The sequence below is a fragment of the Rhinopithecus roxellana genome, chromosome 8 (assembly GCF_007565055.1).
Source record: "Rhinopithecus roxellana isolate Shanxi Qingling chromosome 8, ASM756505v1, whole genome shotgun sequence".
Lineage (NCBI taxonomy): Eukaryota > Metazoa > Chordata > Mammalia > Primates > Cercopithecidae > Rhinopithecus > Rhinopithecus roxellana.
This window is the reverse complement of record NC_044556.1, coordinates 68479502-68496871: the sequence shown is the minus strand read 5'-3', so window position 1 is coordinate 68496871 and position 17370 is coordinate 68479502. Positions and strand designations below refer to the sequence as shown.

Here is a 17370-nt window from a genome sequence, read left to right as displayed (position 1 = left end):
AAAGCAGTTCCTCTCTTGCATTTATAACCCTGACGCTCTTTGAAACAAAATTAAACACATTGGGCGCCCAAACCGCTGAATGTATTCGGCTGAGGAACGTCTTTTGAAGGTAACCAAGAAAAAGACAACGATAGAGTGAGCCCCAGCACGCTCCATCTGAGGTCAGGTCGCATTTAAGTGCCCTCATCACACGCCTCTTTATCATCTTTATTTCCAAATTAAATTAAAAAAATACACATGGATTTGCGACACCTATGAGTGTCTTCCACATCTTCCTCTAATTACCCTGGCCTCTCATTTACAGTCAGATGACATGACCCAGGAGAACGCGCAGGGTTAGCCAACTGTGCAAGCGACACGGGGCTGAGGATGACAGGAGCGTCTTCTCTTTCAAGCTAGCTCGTCACTCTGTTACCCACTTCTGAACACACTCCGCGTCTGACACGAAGGGGCACCCTGGCAAATTGGGAACTGCTCTGCTTCTCCAAACTCCTAGCAGAGGGTTGGAAAGGCGCTAATGCGGGCCACCCCATCCAGGCAGCCAAGCATTCACAGTCAATTTGTGAATTATTCTCTCTCTGGGCATATGCACTACACTAGACAGTCTTCATCATTAACGTTTTCATTCCTGCCCTGGCTTTAGCTTACTTCTTTAGCTTCTGCAAGGAACAAGGAAAAAGAGTGAATAGGAAAAGCGACCTACAGCACCCCAAAAAGACATTAATTTAGTCTGATAAAGCCATCCAGTTGGGGGGGGACTAAATGTTTACTTACTCAGTGCAGATTTTGTTTTGTTTGTAGAACTTGTGTCGTGTGGCAAACAACCGAGAAATATACTTGGCATTTTCGATATCATCCTTGGAAAAGACGAGACAGAGAAAAAAATAAACATCTGTTGAATTAGTTACACATTTCATTAAGATTCTTCTGAGGAGGGACACATCCCTTCCAACCTTCATCTCAAGCACAAAATAATACATGGGCCAGCAAAGTAAACCAGCCTGCTGAATTTCAGCAGCAGCTATGCCTACAAAGCCTACCAAAGAGTGGGAAAACACGCTGTCTGCCAAGGAATCCCTATGTCCAAAGTGCTGGGGTTACACTGATGAACCGGCATGTCTTTACGTAATTCCTGACCAAGCACTTTTAAAATAAATAACTGAATCAAGGCACAGCATAGAATAAACACCAGACTTCATTAAACAGGAGGCAGTGAGATGCCTTGGCTCTTGAGGAGGTACTTAACAGAAGGTCAGTCACTTAGCTTACTTCAGATTAAGCTTGGGCTACGATGGGAAAGAAAACTCAGGTCCGCCAGCAAAAGCAAATGGAATGCAATAGAAGAATCAGGGGTCACTAGATGAGGGCTGTAACTACAGTGCTGAGGAAGGCGGCATGCCAGACAATGTGATCCATCACACATAAGGCAGGTGGAGGGACCAGAGTCCTAGAGTCAAAAGTCAGCTTGGAAACCCTGTATTTTGTTTTATTTTATTATTTTATTTTTTGAGACGGAGTCTAGCTCTGTTGTCCAGGCTGGAGTACAGTGGCACGATTCAGCTTATTGCAACCTCTGCCTCCCGGGTTCAAGCGATTCTCCTGCCTCAGCCTCCCGGGTAACTGGGACTACAGGCGCCTGCTACCACGCTCGGGTAATTTTTGTGTTTTTACTAGAGATGGGGTTTTGCCATATTGGCCAGGCTGGTCTCGAACTCCTGACCTCAAGTGATTCACCGGCCTCAGCCTCCCAAAGTACTGGGATTACAGGCATGAGCCACTTCGCCTGGCCGGAAACCTGGTATTTTAAACATGGGTATTTCATCACCACTATCCTGGAATGAGTAATGATAGCATTGACCAAGTATTAGAAAGCATCTCTTCAAGAGAATATTTACTATTTCAAGATAGGGACAGCAAGGAAAGGACATTAGGAGTTGAAAAGTCCAAAAGCTAGTGTCTTGTCAGATCCTGCCTCTGTTTGCTTTGCTTACCGTGTGAAAGAGGGCAGTCTCTTCTTTGTTGATGAGCTCCACTAGAATGGTCGACTTGTTATGAGTGATATTCCCCATGTCATTCCACCTGGTCAAAAGAAATGTCACCGTGAAAGATGTTTCAGGCATTTACAATACAGCAGAGGAGGGCTGCTTGCTGCTATCGAGTCTCATTTTTACAAATTATGATTTAACTATTTTTAAGTGAAATGTTCTTTCAAAGGATAAAAGTAAAGAAAATGCAGCACGTATTCATTCAAATAGCTAAAAATTCTACATATGTCTAGATATTGCTATTTATAAATTATAGTTTTCTTTGTGACTAGCAATGAGGAAAATCTGCAAGGGATTTTTGCTTCCCCCCTCCCACTTTTTTCACATTTCCGAAGTGACAAAATATTTCCCATGACCACCACTTTTTAATGATGGAGGAGCATATATTATTAAAACGTCATGTGTTTCCAGGAACCTAAACAGAAGAATCCACATATTCTGTATTGCAATATGCACTACAGATTCATGATGCCACCTAAGAAAAAACGCCTGTTGAAGCAGGAATGACAAGAGAGATCTTTCAGGTTATAGAATAAACTTTTTGACTTTTGGACTTAGTGTCAGCTCCATATGCCGGCCACTAAGTATACATTAATTGTCTGTGTAATGTGCCTACACTTTTAGGAACATACACACACACACACACACACACACACACACACACAATCACACAGAGTTTCCTTCCCTGTCTTCATGGAGACCTTATCTAAAATGAGATACACCAAAACAAGCACCAGAGGAGGAAAGATAAGCTACTGCTTCCCATCCTACTTGGAACCAATTTCTAACCATCTTTTACCACTACCTACCCTTCACTTGGTGCCCCAACCTATTATTCCCTGCCACTGCTTTTTCACTCATATGATGCATCTGCTCATTAATACTTCTACTATCCTCTGTTTGGATAATAATTTTGAGACTCAGCTCTGGGAGTCACCTTCTCTAGGAATCCCTTCCTCATATCCCCCCTACCCACACGTGAGGAGAAGAGCCTGCTGCAGTCCCCTACCAGTCACCACATTGCATTATAATTTTTACTCCTGTGATGAGATCTCTAATGAGACCAAGTAGACCACAGGCCCCATACCCAATGCAGGGATTCTGCCTTCTTCGTTTCTGTGTTCCAAGCACTGAATCAAGTACCTGGCACACAGCACTCAATAAATGTTTGCTAGAAGAATAAAAAGCAATAATATTGCCTCTCAGCTGTATAGAGTCCGATTCTTACATCAAATCTCTATGGCAGCTATTTTTGATCCCACTTTAAAAATGAGGCAATATAGACACAAATAAGTTCCTGACTTAACAAGTTTACTCTGTACGTCAGGGATGGATGAGTTCTTTACCTGGGGTTTCCAGTCTTTCCTCCAGTCATCATTCCCTTATACCAGTACCAAATGTTTTTAGGTGCCTCTGCTGGGGCAAAACTCTCTACAAGTGCTGCACCCAGCTTGCTTCGCAACCTACAGTTCTATCAGATTACATCTATGTGGACTCACAGCTACATGCTCCTTAGTGAAGGTCTCTAGAGATAAGAGATATTTGGTTTCGTCTGGCTTCATTCCTTCAAATCAACTGCTGAAATCCTAGATACACTCAGAGCCCCACCACATGACTTCATCTAGTGGTATAATTAACATGACGCTACAGTAGATGTGAATTCTCATCTCGTAGTGGTTTCAAGATAAATGAAAAGTGCTGGAAACAGTTTCTAAGGAAAGTAAGCAAAACCTGTGAGTGGCTTACGCTCATGAAATTTCCAAATTGCAATTTTCTTCTCTTTCACTTCAATAGCTAGTGTGCAAGACTTGCTTACTTATCTGCTGTGCTGTAGGTTCAAAGACAAACTGAAACATCATTTTAACTATGGAGAACTCATAGGACACAATGCCTGGATAGCTTTGAATGGGTATAAAAATTTATAGTTACAACTCTGCACATATTTATATATTTTCCTCAATTAATTTATATTTTGTGGCAGATACATGGAGCTGACACTAAGTCCAAAAGTCAAAAAGTTCATTCTATAGCCTGAAAGATCTCTCTTGTCATTCCTGATTCAATAATGTCTCTATTCAGAGGGCAAGAGAATATCATAAAAACAATGACAGAGTGGGGATCTAGGAAAATAAAAGCCTATCAGGAAGCTTTTAGTTAGAAAATTGTCTCAAAATGGCCTACTGTAGTTGCTGATCCAGAGAGTACATGGCCAGTTAAGAGTCACTTCCAGAAGGTGGCCTATGCTTGCCTCCAAGAGCTATCTTTCATAGTGTGCCCTGGATACACAGATCCGCCTATCAGACACACATACAAGAAAGTTGTTCTTCCAATCATGGGCCATGTTGCCCTTGTAAATGAAAGCTAGAACACAGTTTATCAGATCGTTGGCATTATGATAAAATCTATGAGCACCAATACAAAGCAAGCATATTGACGTAAAATGCAGGAGGAGATGGCTGCATCTCTACACTGGTACCATTCCTGATAAACGGAAAAGAAGACTGAAGTGTCAAAATAATTAAAAGTACCAAAGCCCCCTAATTCATCATAATAAATAGATTACTTTTTCAAAACACATTTTTAAAAATAATTGCCTTTTGTTCACATAAAAATCAGTTTGCACTCTTGTGGCACAGGTGGTTCAGAACAATGGAAAGAAGTGTTTAGATTTAATGACTGACTGCAGAGCCAGTTTTCAACCAGACTCACGAAGTTTAGTTTCACCCTTGTAACTCAATAGGGTTTAACAATGTATTTCTTGGAGTCAGGTGGGAAGGGTTTCTACGAAAAGTGAGATGAATTTAACACTTAAATCCTGCAGAGGGCTCACCTTATATGAGCTGAGAAAAGTCAAATCTTATCCACTGTTTGGCTCTTAACTCATTTGGATGTTAATGTAACATTAACATTACAGTCCCTCAAGGTGAAAAAGAAAAAAGAAAAACAAACAAACAAATAAGACTACCTGTGTATTATTGCTTGTCTTCCAATTCTGTTCCTCACGAAAATCCCCATAAAGAAAATGCCAAGGTGTACACAGTTTCCATGATTGTCCTGGGTTAAGACCAACAAAAGATACTTGTGAGGACTCATGTTCACGACAACATTAGTCACAACAGCTAAGATATGGAATCAACCTGAGGGTCCATCCACAGATGAATGGATAAAGAAAACGTGGTACATGCGTACAAGGGAGTACCATTCCGCCTTAAACAGAACAAAATTGACATTTGCCACAATACAGATGGAATTGGAGAACACAATGCTAAATGAAATAAGCCAGGTACAGAAAGACAAATAACACATGTTCTCACTTATACGTGGAATCTAAAAAACTGAACTCATAGAAGCATATAGTATAATGGTGGTTACCAGAGGCTGGAGAATGGGAGGAATGGGGAGAAGATGGTCAAAGGAAATGAAGCCTTGTTAGACAGGAGGAGTAAGTTCAATATATCATGGTGACCATAGCATAGTTAGTAACAATATATTGGTGTTTTGTTGTTGTTTGTTTGTTTTGAAACAAGGTCTCACTGTTGCCCAGGGTGGAGTGCAGTGGCATGATTTTGGCTCACTGCAGCTTTGACCTCCTAGGCTCAGACAATCCTCCTACCTTAGTCTCCCAAGGAGCTGGGACTACGAGCATGCGCCACCATGCCCCACTTATTTATTTATTTATTTATTTATTTATTTATTTATTTATTTATTTTTACAGACAGGTCTTGCTACGCTGCCCAGGCTAGTGATCCTCTATCCTTAGCCTCCCAAAGTGTTGGGATTACAGGTGTGAGCCACTGCGCCCGGCAACAATGTATTGTATTCTTGAAATCACTAAAAGAGTAAATTTTAACTGTTCTAACCACAAAGAAATATGTGAGGTAATACATATGTTAACTGGTTTGATTTAGCCACTCCACAATATACACATATTTCAAAACCCGTAGGCATCACATCCCATTTCTCACCCATGAGTAGAATGAATCATAGACAACATCATAGCAATAAAGTGAACAGCTGTGTTGGTGGGGTCAGGTCCTACAGGAACCTACCCACCACACATCCTAGTGGACTATATAGAGAGAGATAGATTTTTTTTTTTTCCTTTTTCCTCAATTTGTCACAACACATTTCCATTTTAAGAGAGAATCTCTGGATTTTCTCAGATTCATTGGGATTTGGATTTTCTCTTTCATGAATATCTATTAATGTCTTTTATTTTTTAACCTTACCAAAGTTCTTGTTTTTTAAATCATTATACATGTAATAGTTTGAAGAGTTGAATATCCTTCAGGGCTTGCTTAAAGGAAGCCAAGAGCAGACATGGACCTACCACTTCCTTGGCCCAGAGGCTGAAACTTTCACCTCTTAAAGCCCTTGATGTGTCTCTTTGCAGCTATCATCTCTGGCCCTTTCAGTGCAGAACGTCCCATTCCTCAGTGAAGGGATATTTTCTCGAATAATTACCTTTTGTTTCCCTTGTTCACTCTTTTTAGAACCCCCATTATTGAAATATTGGACATTCTGGACAGGTCCTCTAATTCTTTTATCTCCCGTCCCTGACTTACCATTACTTTTGTTTTTTGGTGAGACTTTCTCAGTTTTATCTTCTAACCTGTCTATTAAGTTGTACACTTTTGATATCATATTTTTAATTTCAGAGTTCATTTTTGTTTTCTAAATCCATCTTTTTGTAAGTACCTTATTCCTTCAAGGAGGCAAAATTAAAAAAAAAGAAAAAAATATCCTGAGGCTCACTGAATAGTATTTTGAGCAGGGAGTTCTTCTTCCTGTACAACATCTGCATCTGCCAGTCAGTCCACTGCTGTTCTTATGATGTTGATCTCTGTCGTTCCTAGAAGGATACTGTGTAGAGTGATGCTTGACTGTCTGTTCGCATTTGAGAATCGGATGCTAAACGCTGGCTGGGAGCTCTCTAAGCACAGGAGGGGCTTATGGACTTCACTGGTGGGTGATCTGTTGAGCCCTGTCTTGGGGAACCCCAGATGTCATATTCTTATCTTCAGTCTGGCCTCTTGGTCCAGTCAGGTGCTTCCAATCTCCTGTCTGAGAAAGCATCACCTGGCTGCCAGGGTTCTGAGAGCGGAGTGGGAACCAGACATCTAGTGGACAAACTGTCAGTCCCTTAAGTGAAATCCTGCTTTCCCATGGGGGAGGTCTTCTTTCTGGAGCAAGAGTGGGGCCACGCACAACTAGAACTAAGATGGAAAAGAAGGACTTCTACATTCCCTAGAATACTTGATCCCATTTAAGGCACAAAGAAGGCAGGGACCTCTTCTCAACTCACCCTCTAAAGCTTACATTTGAGTAAGAGTCTTCTAACAGAGACAGAGAAAGAGTACAACCCCTGTTGGTCACAAAGCAAAAAGAGTGCTGAGAGACAATGAACCAGCAAAGACAAAAGAGAACTGTCCCATAATGCTGATTCCAGGAAGTTGAAAAGGTAACAGGAGGTATATGTGAGAAAAGAAGATAGGAGGAGTGGAATTAGAAAGAGAAGGGGAATTCTGCAGAAAGACTTCCCTGGGCACTTTGCCGCCAGAACTGTAGGGATACGGATAAGGGAAGAGTTATTCACCAAGATGGGGCAATGGAAAAAGCACAGCAGGGGTGCCTCTGGAAGCCACTCTACCCAGTATGCTGGGGACACTGCACTGGTCAAAACTTAAGGGCTCTAAATCCAACCTAGCAATGGATAAAGGCTCCAGACTCTTTGTCTTACCCATCCCAGAAGCACCCTTCGCCATGTCTATGTGCTCTGACAATACAGGAGTGACTCAGGCAGTGCCCATACCTGTATCTGTAGAACGAGGGACAGACTTGTTGGGAAGCTGACTGGTCTTCTTCTACTCTTGAAAATTTTTGAGGAACCACTCGTGGAAAAGCTCATGCTAAATTCATGTATTTTTCCTAGGATATATCATGACATGCTTTTATTTTGTCAATAAGAACTTGTACCAATCAAAAGAGAATCCATTCTCACTCACAGCCTTTCCCTGCATATTTTCTTGTCTGCTTTTTTACTCACTGCAGAGCTGACCACATCACCACCCCCACTGGTACTGTTGCTCCCACCCCCATCCTTGGGTCACCAGGAATCATGTGGTCTATAGATGGTCATCTTAGATATGTACAGATATGTGGGGAGAAAGAGGAAAGAGGCAGTGCAGCTCCGTTACCTGAGCTTGGCAATGAGTCAGAAGTGCCTATCTTCCAACTCAGAGGAAGGTATTATAACCCTTGTTGGTCCCACTAAAGAAAGAACATACTAGAAAGCACATCAGAACCAACCACAGCAGATTTCAACATATCCTCAACTGCCCCTGTTTTCTGCAGTCCACATTAAAAAACAACACAAGCAAATTGCCGCAACAAAACCTCCAACTTCCAGGGATTGAGAAGTCAGTTTTCCAGAAGTGGAGAAAAGTTTACTCTGATTTTTCAATGACCCAAAATATGACTATATATGGGCTGCAGAAATGTAAGTGGGATGCAGATGGCTTCATAAGGCATTATTGCAAGGAAAATGGATTACAACCCTATGAAGGGCAGCTATTAGAGAAGCAAAAGAAAATTAAACAAATCTAAAAAAGAGCCATTTAGCCCTTTCTGAAAGCTGCGGCCACCCTGCTCGATTCTGCTTGATGCACATGGGCAGTTCTCATTAAGGCAAATTGCAAACGTGCAACAGAGGGGGAACTGAACACTTATAAAACAGCCAGTGGAGCCAGTCTGGAGTGAAATGTTTGTGATGAAATTGCAGGCGTCTCCCAAATTGCTGAAATGTGCCAGTTGCTTTAGGTTTCTGATCAATCTCCATTTTTTGTAAAGTTGGTCAGCAGAGAGCGGAAAATGAGTTTGGATGATGGGCTCAGCTCTGTAAATGACTATGCTCCATGACCCCCCCCAACCACACCCACTTCAGGAGGTAGATGTGCTGCAAAGGATGTGATGTGCTGTAGCAGTTTCCTAGGCATAGTTTCCATAAAACACCAAAGGGGCTAGGAACCCACAATGGAGGGCCCTATAAAGCTGGAGAAATAAAACATGATTGTATACAGGAAACATTTCATTCTACCTCACAAACAATTATCCCTGTATTGGCTCAATGAAGAGAAAAAGAGAATAAGAAAACTACTGGCTAGAGTCTTCATTAATGTTTCACATGACATTGGCTGTTGACTTGTCCTGTTATAGGGCTGGAATATCAGCCTTGATACCTCCAAGGTGCCGAATTGGCTGATGCTTGGTACTCAATTAGATGGACTGTCTTATTGAACTATTCTGCTGAGGACCATGGCAAACTTCAAAATGTCTTGGTTAAGAAAAGCATTTGTTTATCTATAATAAATAGGACTTGTCAACTAATGCTGCATAGTAAAAAGAAGGCCAAGTCATTCTGGTCCACTGCTATCAACACTGATTTTCCAAATGCCAGTACAGGTAAGAGAAAATTAAAGCCAGCACAGGGCACAGCACGTTACCTTTACAGGGAAGATTTCCTGTCCAAATCCATCCAAACGTTCCACTTCATTGATGTACATCAGTTCAGCTTCTGCTGGCAGGATTCCACTAAAATCAAAATAGCATCGAAGGAAGAAATGGTTAAGGGCAGTCAGTGGAAGATCCCACTCTCCTGATGGCAAATTCCAGAGCTGTGGTTTAGCTCTAGTTTCTGGGAAGAGCAATCATTACCCAACTGTGAGGGTAGGGTGCATTACTAAGTAATTCATTAACATCTTTCCCAGTAGCCTTTTACTCAACAGGGAATAATAAGAGGAAGGTAAAGTATTTAATTAAGAGCCACAGCCCTATAAACATGAAATTATTATTCCAGACATCCCTTCAAATATGTTGCCTACTTTAAAAAGAAGTTATTTTTCTCCCATCTGGGAGAAATCTTCATTATGGGGGAAAAAAAAAAAAGGAAAAAGTTTACAATGAGGATAATATTTTGGGAGTCAAACGGCCATGGCTCATGCCTATAATGCTAGCATTTTGGGAGGCTGAGGCAGGTGGATCACTTGAGGTCAGGCATTCGAGATCAGCCTGGACCACATGGTGAAATCCCGTTTCCACTAAAAATACAAAAATTAGCTGGGTGTGGTGGTGCATGAGCCTGTAATCCCAGCTACTCGAGAGTCTGAGGCATGAGAACTGCTTGAACCCTGGAGGTGGAGGTTGCAATGGACCAAGATCACAGCACTGCACTCCAGTCTGGGTGACGTAGTGAGAATGTCAAAAAAAAAAAAAAAAAAAAAAAAAAAGCCATGATGAGAGAACTTAGGATCACTGCATAGGCCTTGATATCAAACTCTTGGTGCTTCCTTGAATTAAACTTTCTCTCTTTTTCTTTCCTTCACCTGCCTATCACTCAACACAGCACTTTAGGTCTTCACTCTCTCAGCACAGGCTTCCCAGATTCTCTGAGGAAGGGAGGGAGGGAGGGAGGGACGGAGGGAGGGAAGGAAGGAACCGAGCAGTTTTCAAGTCGACATTCACCTTTTCAGAACAGAAGTACAGAGCTGAGTCACATGGTGGAAGAAATACAAGTGTGTTGGCTCAAGCCCAGAGTTGCTGATTGGGAGATGGATGCCTCCTGCCCCACAGGCAGTAAACATCTGTTGTGCAGGCAGCCCCTTACCCTCTGACTGCCTTACCTGTGGGCTTTGTGTTCTTGGGCTACCTTCTGGGTCAGCTCCTCCAGAACAGCCTCTTCCAGGGCCAAATCCTATAAGAATAGAAAGTGCTTAAGGTCACACGAGGGTGTGGGCATTTGCTATTTTGATGGCAAACCTTAAGAGCTCCCTTCCTCAGATGTTCCTGATTAGTCACATTTCCTCAATATCTCCTTTACTGCTGTAGAATTAAAGGTTGTAATTTTTAGAACTGAGTTATGATTTCTACTGTTATAGCATGGCTCTCCATTATAACAGGTTATTTCCAGGTATATTTTGGGTTGCCCCCTAAGTTCTGTGGTGCCGGGGAATAGCTCTTTTCATTCATTCTTCTCTATCTGCCTGCTTCTCAGATGTACATTTATAAAAAATGCTTTGCATGTGCTTACATATTTCTAATGCTTGGGGTATAGGCCAGTGAGTTCCCAAGCCATCATCCCTTCAAAAGTTGAGCCTAGAAAGGGACTGTGCCAGGCCTTTCTGTATACCAGGAAACGAATTCAAAACCACTGAAGGCAGAGTAGGCTCATTCTGATGTTACTTGATGGTCATGGGGGCAGAGGAAGCCATGATGGCTAAAACATCTCCAGAGAGCTCTGTAAGGCAACAGGTGTGTAGCTCACTAGTCAGCTGAACCCCAGGTCCCTGAAACCCGTGATGTGCTGACTACTGTGGGCTCAGAAGAACCGATTACACACATCTTTTCCCAACTCCCCTTCCGAAACACCACGGTGGGAGGACTGACATCATGGAAATGGGCTTGCTAAACACTGGCCAGGGAAGCGCTGCTTAGGATGGTGAGATGGAATCAAGAGGAATAATCCAAAATGAGCAGACCAAAGCAATTCATTCTTGAGAAGTTGATAGAGGTAGAGATTCCAGAGTTTGTCTCATGCCTGTGGTGGCCTGGGGCTCAAGTCCCAAGCCAGCTGCTTCTAGCTTTCCTGGGCAGCAGATCCCACATATTCCAGGCTAGTAAACACCAAGAGAGGCACAGATGGGCACCGTTTTCCTGTGAGCTTCAGAGGGGATGTCAGATGGAAGTCTGAGCTACACCCTGAAGCTCATCCTACTAGGAAGGGAGGTAGGTACTGATATTTTGGCAGAAATCATACCAAATGCCCCATTCCCTTGATTCTAAAATACCATTTATATAAAGATTTCATCTCCAATTTAACTTTTCATGGATGACAACACTACCCCTAAAAATGTACACCTCAAAACTGTGAAAAACATCCCATCTCAAATCATTAAAATGCGAAAAACCAATATATTTTAAAACTGGAAAGCAAGGGCATCATTATATGCTAAAAATTCCATAGCTCTGCATGTCCTGCTAATTCTAGAGTTCATGAGAAACTTCAGAGCAGACAGGGAATTATGGCAGCTCTTACTTTTCACGTAACTGATTAATTTGCGGTTTCCCGTTTAGCCATCCATTGAAATGACTCAAGTTCATGATAAGAAATAAGTTCAACATTTTTAGTTTCATCTTGTGGAATAACAAGGATACCACAAGACTTAGAAAGTTAGCTATGTGTGTGCATCTAGGTATTGAGTAAAAACCCCATTAATTTTGAAAAGCTAATGAAGGGCATGTGGCAACAGAATAAAGTGAAGATCAAAAAGTGTTCCATTAAATCTCTGTTTCCTACTTTTAAAAAAGAAGAAGCCCAGAGGTACCCCTTCTGCTATTGTTCTCAACTTAACCGCCTCCATCTGCACCTGGGGCCTCCCTGAGGTATGTGCCCGCCAGGGAGAGTGTGAGCGTGGCCCTGTGGGAATGAAAAATGGCAGAGCGCATGCCTGTACACAGCCACACACCTGTGGAGCGCCCTGTGTACTTGACTTTGTTCTTTTCTCTACTGAAGAAATGCCATTTAACAAATTCGGTTACATTATAAGATCAAACACAGCCATTCATCCTATCTTCCCTCCCCCACCAAAGGAATGCATTCTCTTTGAAAGTTCCAGTGGAACCAAGCAGAAAGTCTACACCCTACTAAGACTACCCCCGGCCTACTCAGCAAGGTCAACAGCTGGGCCTGGCATGCAGACCATTCTTCAATGTGATTCAGCTTCCCTTTCCAGACCTCCTTGCCCAAGAGGTCAAGTCCCAGGCCAACGCCTCTTCTAACACACACTGCTTATACATTTCCATTCGGAAGGGATGGGCCTTTACATGCTCATCCTCCCTGGGGGAACCATCCCGTCACATCATGCAGTGTGAAATGCCACATCATCCTTAGGTCCTGTCTCAGCTACCACTTCCCTCAATAGGGCTCTCCTCTCTCCCCAGCTGGACGAAAGCATTTTCGCCTTTTGACCTACCTCTTCCCCTTGTGCATGTCTCTTCTCGTATTCTGCCCACTGCATTTCTTACACGGTTATGTGTATACTCGTCTTATCCTTGATCCTTGTCTCCCACCCTGTATGAGAGTATAGGCTCCTGAAGGGCAGCAATTCTTCTTCATATCACTTAAGGGGCCTATCATAGGGCTTCTGTGCAATGACAGCTTATAAGGGCTAAATATATAGTAAGTGATCAATACATGCTTCTTGAACTGAACTCACTATGCAACATGTAAATTTCATATTGTCAAACAAAAGTTTAATTACAGAGAGCTGATTAACACTGTGCCTTCTGCCTGTGCTGTGTCTGCTTACATAACAAAATCAAAAAAAAAAAAAAAAAAGCATAGAGTGATGTTACCTGGAAAGCACACCCTTCAACGGCCTTATATTTGCAAGACAAAGAGACAGAATAATAGTGCTAATAACAATAATAATATGACAACTAAATAAACAGTTATTGAGAATTTACCACGTGGCAACTTGTATTATATATTTCATATTAGGTATTTCACATATATTATGTCCTTTAATGCTCACAACGAAATTAGGTTTGTTATTCTCATTTTTAGATGAGAAAACTGAGGCTTGGAAAGGTTAAATAACTTACCCAAACTCATGTAGCCAATAAGGGGCACAGCTAGGATAGGGTCACAGCACTGCTCAGCAAAGGTGCCATGAAATTGCCAGCCACAGGCCACAGTCCACCCAGGATACAATGGGGCAGGGGTAGGGGCTGAAAGTGGACAGCTGATAACTAAAGTCTAGGAATATTCACAACTCAGACAAGGCTTCTGCCACATCACCTTCAGTGTCCAACAGGACTTTCTGGGATGACGAACATGTTCCATATCTGAGCTTTCCAATACAGTAGCCTCTAGACATATGCAGCTACGGTGCACTAAAAATGTAGCCAAGGCCGTTGCAGTGACTCAGCCTGTAATCCCAGAACTTTGGGAGGCCAAGGAGTGCGGATCACTTGAGGCCAGGAGCTCGAGACCAGCCTAGCCAACATGGCGAAACCCCATCTCTACTAAAAATACAAAAATTAGCTAAGTGTGGTAGCACATGCCTGTTGTCACAGGAGGGACTTAGGAGGCTGAGGCAGGAGAACTGCTTGAATCCGAAAGGCGGAGGTTGCAATGAGCTGAGATTGCACCACTGCACTCCAGCCTGGGTGACAGAGTGAGACTGTCTCAAAAAAAAAAAAAAAAAAAAAAAAAAAAAAAAAATTGTAGCCAATGCAATCAAGCAACTAAAATTTTAATTTTATTTAACTTGCATTACTTTAAATTTGAATGTAGGCCGGGCGCGGTGGCTCAAGCCTGTAATCCCAGCGCTTTGGGAGGCCGAGACGGGCGGATCACGAGGTCAGAAGATCGAGACCATCCTGGCTAACATGGTGAAACCCCGTCTCTACTAAAAAATACAAAAAACTAGCCGGGTGAGGTGGCGGGCGCCTGTAGTCCCAGCTACTCGGGAGGCTGAGGCAGGAGAATGGCGTAAACCCGGGAGGCGGAGCTTGCAGTGAGCTGAGATCCGGCCACTGCACTCCAGCCCGGGCGACAGAGCGAGACTCCGTCTCAAAAAAAAAAAAAAAAAAAAAAAAAAAAAAATTTGAATGTAAATATCCACACATGGTTAGCGGCTACCACCCTGAAAAGAGCCATTTTAGATCCAAGAATAACAATGTCAACATTTGTCTGTCCAGTGACAAGATTATGAAGTCTATGCTGTTCACGTATCTGATTTGCCTAGTGTTTAGTGGAAACACAGTCTTATTCTGAAAGAGGTATGATGTACAAAATAACTCCTTTACTACTTCATAGCACTTTAACCTGTCAGAGCATTTTACCATCTACAAACTCATAAATATCATGCCGGTAATCACCTTTGAAAATTCTGAGAAGCACCCAAACCTGGTCTCTTCCTAAAGGCAATGTAATAAAGGCCTTTAATGAGAGTAAAGTGAATAAAATGTGGGAAATTATCAACGCTCCATTACCAACTACCCCATTTGACGCATAAATGTACACACTCTAAAATTCTAAGTTTGAGCCTCACTTTCCTCCCACCAAGCACATTGGGAAACACCCTGACTTTTGGGATGAGCTTCTGAGACATTAGAAATGTTGACTCAAGCATACTGACATTAAGCCCTATGAAGAACTTCTCTGCTAAGTAATACGTTAATCTCTTTGGAGTTTCATTTAATGAGTAGAATTAACAAGGTATGAAAACAGCAGGCACAGCAGATAATACCACTGTTTACTTGGAGGGAAATAAAGTAAGAATGGAGGCTGGACACAGTGGCTCATGCCGGTAATCCCAGCACTCTGGGAGGCCGAGGCGGGTGGATCACCTGAGGTTAAGAATTCAAGACCAGCCTGGCCAACATGGTGAAACCCCATCTCTACTAAAAATACAAAAAATTAGCTGGGCATGGTGGCACCCATCTGTAATCCCAGCTACTCGGGAGCTACTCGGGAGGCTGAGGCAGGAGGCGGAGGTTGCAGTGAGCTGAGATGGTGCCATTACATTCCAGCCTGGGCAACAAGAGTGAAACTCCATCTCAAAAAAAAAAAAAAAAAAAAAAAAGAATGGAGTTATTCATGAAAAGTTAGAGATGTGCAATATTCCCTAACCATTAAGAACAAGGTTAGCTTTGGACCAATTTAGACTGACCTCATGCACTAATATGAATAATTCCAGACTTACCTATCCTAGTCTCTCAAAACCTAAAACCTTTGTCACCAGACACTCCAATTTCTCCCATATGCCATCACTGATAAGTTGCCAGATTTTGCCTATTTTACTTCAAAATATCCCTTGCTTTGCTTTCTTGTTTTTCTTTCACTAACACCTAAATTATATCCTTTTCCCAGAACACTAAAACAGATTCCCAGCTGACCAGCTCAAATCCAGCAGTTCTCAAAGTGTGGGGTCTGCAGAACTCAAAGGTGTCCATGCATTCTAACTCCTCAGAAGTTTCCAGTCTCATCTGCCACAACTCCCCTCCAGTAGCTACAGTGAAACCAGCCAGTGGATGCTATCTGAACACCCAGGCCACACTGCCTCTGCTCCTTCTCTGTCTAAATCATTCCTTACTCCCTACCTCTTTGCCTAACAGCTCACACGCCATTGGTCTTTCAGCCTTCCCTAATCCCCCAAGGGCATGTGACCCTTTCCCACATAAAATTTATCACACACTTTATCACACTTGGCTCTTTATTCTGATTTTGCAAACTTCCTATTTAACCAACCACACTGTAGTCTCCTTGAAAACAAGCACCATTTCTTATATAATTTCATCCCCTGGGTGTTAGTCACCCAGGTCAGTGCTTGGGGTGAAAGAGTTGGCCAAAAAAATAAGTAGTGAATAATCATGATTTCTGAAACCAGAGCCAGAATGTTGATTGGTTATAGCTGTTCCCTAAAATGGCTTTCAAATTTTTTTTTTTTTTTTTTTTCTGAGACGGAGTCTTGCTCTGTCGCCCAGGCTGGAGTGCAGTGGCATGATCTCAGCTCACTCCAAGCTCCGCCGCCTCCCAGGTTCACGCCATTCTCCTGCCTCGGCCTCCCCATTAGCTGGGACTACAGGCGCCCGCCACCACGCCCGGCTAGTATTTTTGTATTTTTAGTAGAGACGGGGTTTCACTGTGTTAGCCAGGATGGTCTTGATCTCTTGACCTCGTGATCCGCCCGCCTCGGCCTCCCAAAGTGCTGGGATTACAGGCGTGAGCCACCGCGCTCAGCTCAAAATTTTTTAATCCCTCCTCATTAACACTCTTTTACTCTGAAGCTACCAACCAACCAACCAACCAACCAAAATTCCCCAGGGGTTAAAATCTAGTCTACCTTTACTTCAACCCAGGAATGGGCATTTTACTTTATTGATTCATTTTATTTTATTTTATTTTTTATATTTTGTGTCGGAGTCTTGCTCTGTCGCCCAGGCTGGAATGCAGTGGTGTGATCTTAGCTCACTGCAACCTCCACCTCCCGGGTTCAAGCGATTCTCCTGTCTCAGCCTCCTGAGTAGTTGGGACTACAGGTGCATGCCACCACACCCAGCTAATTTCTTTTTTTTTTTTTTTTTGTATTTTTAGTAGAGACAGGGTTTCACCGTGTTAGCCAGGATGGTCTTGATCTCCTGACCTCATGATCCACCCGCCTTGGCCTCCCAAAGTGCTGGGATTACAGGCTTGACCCACCGCACCCAGTCTCATTCTAAAATTTTTATGAGCACAGGCTGTGTGCCAGATGACAGTGAACAA

At 42.7% G+C, this 17370-nt stretch overlaps 1 protein-coding gene across 1 annotated transcript in view; it reads right to left on the bottom strand.

The window, feature by feature from the left end:
- The window catches only part of PTPN14 (protein tyrosine phosphatase non-receptor type 14), a 206802-nt gene that overhangs the window by 43692 nt on the left and 145740 nt on the right, over nucleotides 1-17370 (bottom strand). Inside the window, exons 6-10 of the mRNA XM_010372954.2 lie at nucleotides 10724-10794; nucleotides 9548-9635; nucleotides 5011-5099; nucleotides 1992-2079; nucleotides 775-857 (exon numbers count right to left, since the gene is read on the bottom strand). Coding sequence (XP_010371256.1) covers nucleotides 775-857; nucleotides 1992-2079; nucleotides 5011-5099; nucleotides 9548-9635; nucleotides 10724-10794 — 419 coding nt within the window. The remainder of the gene's footprint in view (nucleotides 1-774; nucleotides 858-1991; nucleotides 2080-5010; nucleotides 5100-9547; nucleotides 9636-10723; nucleotides 10795-17370) is intronic.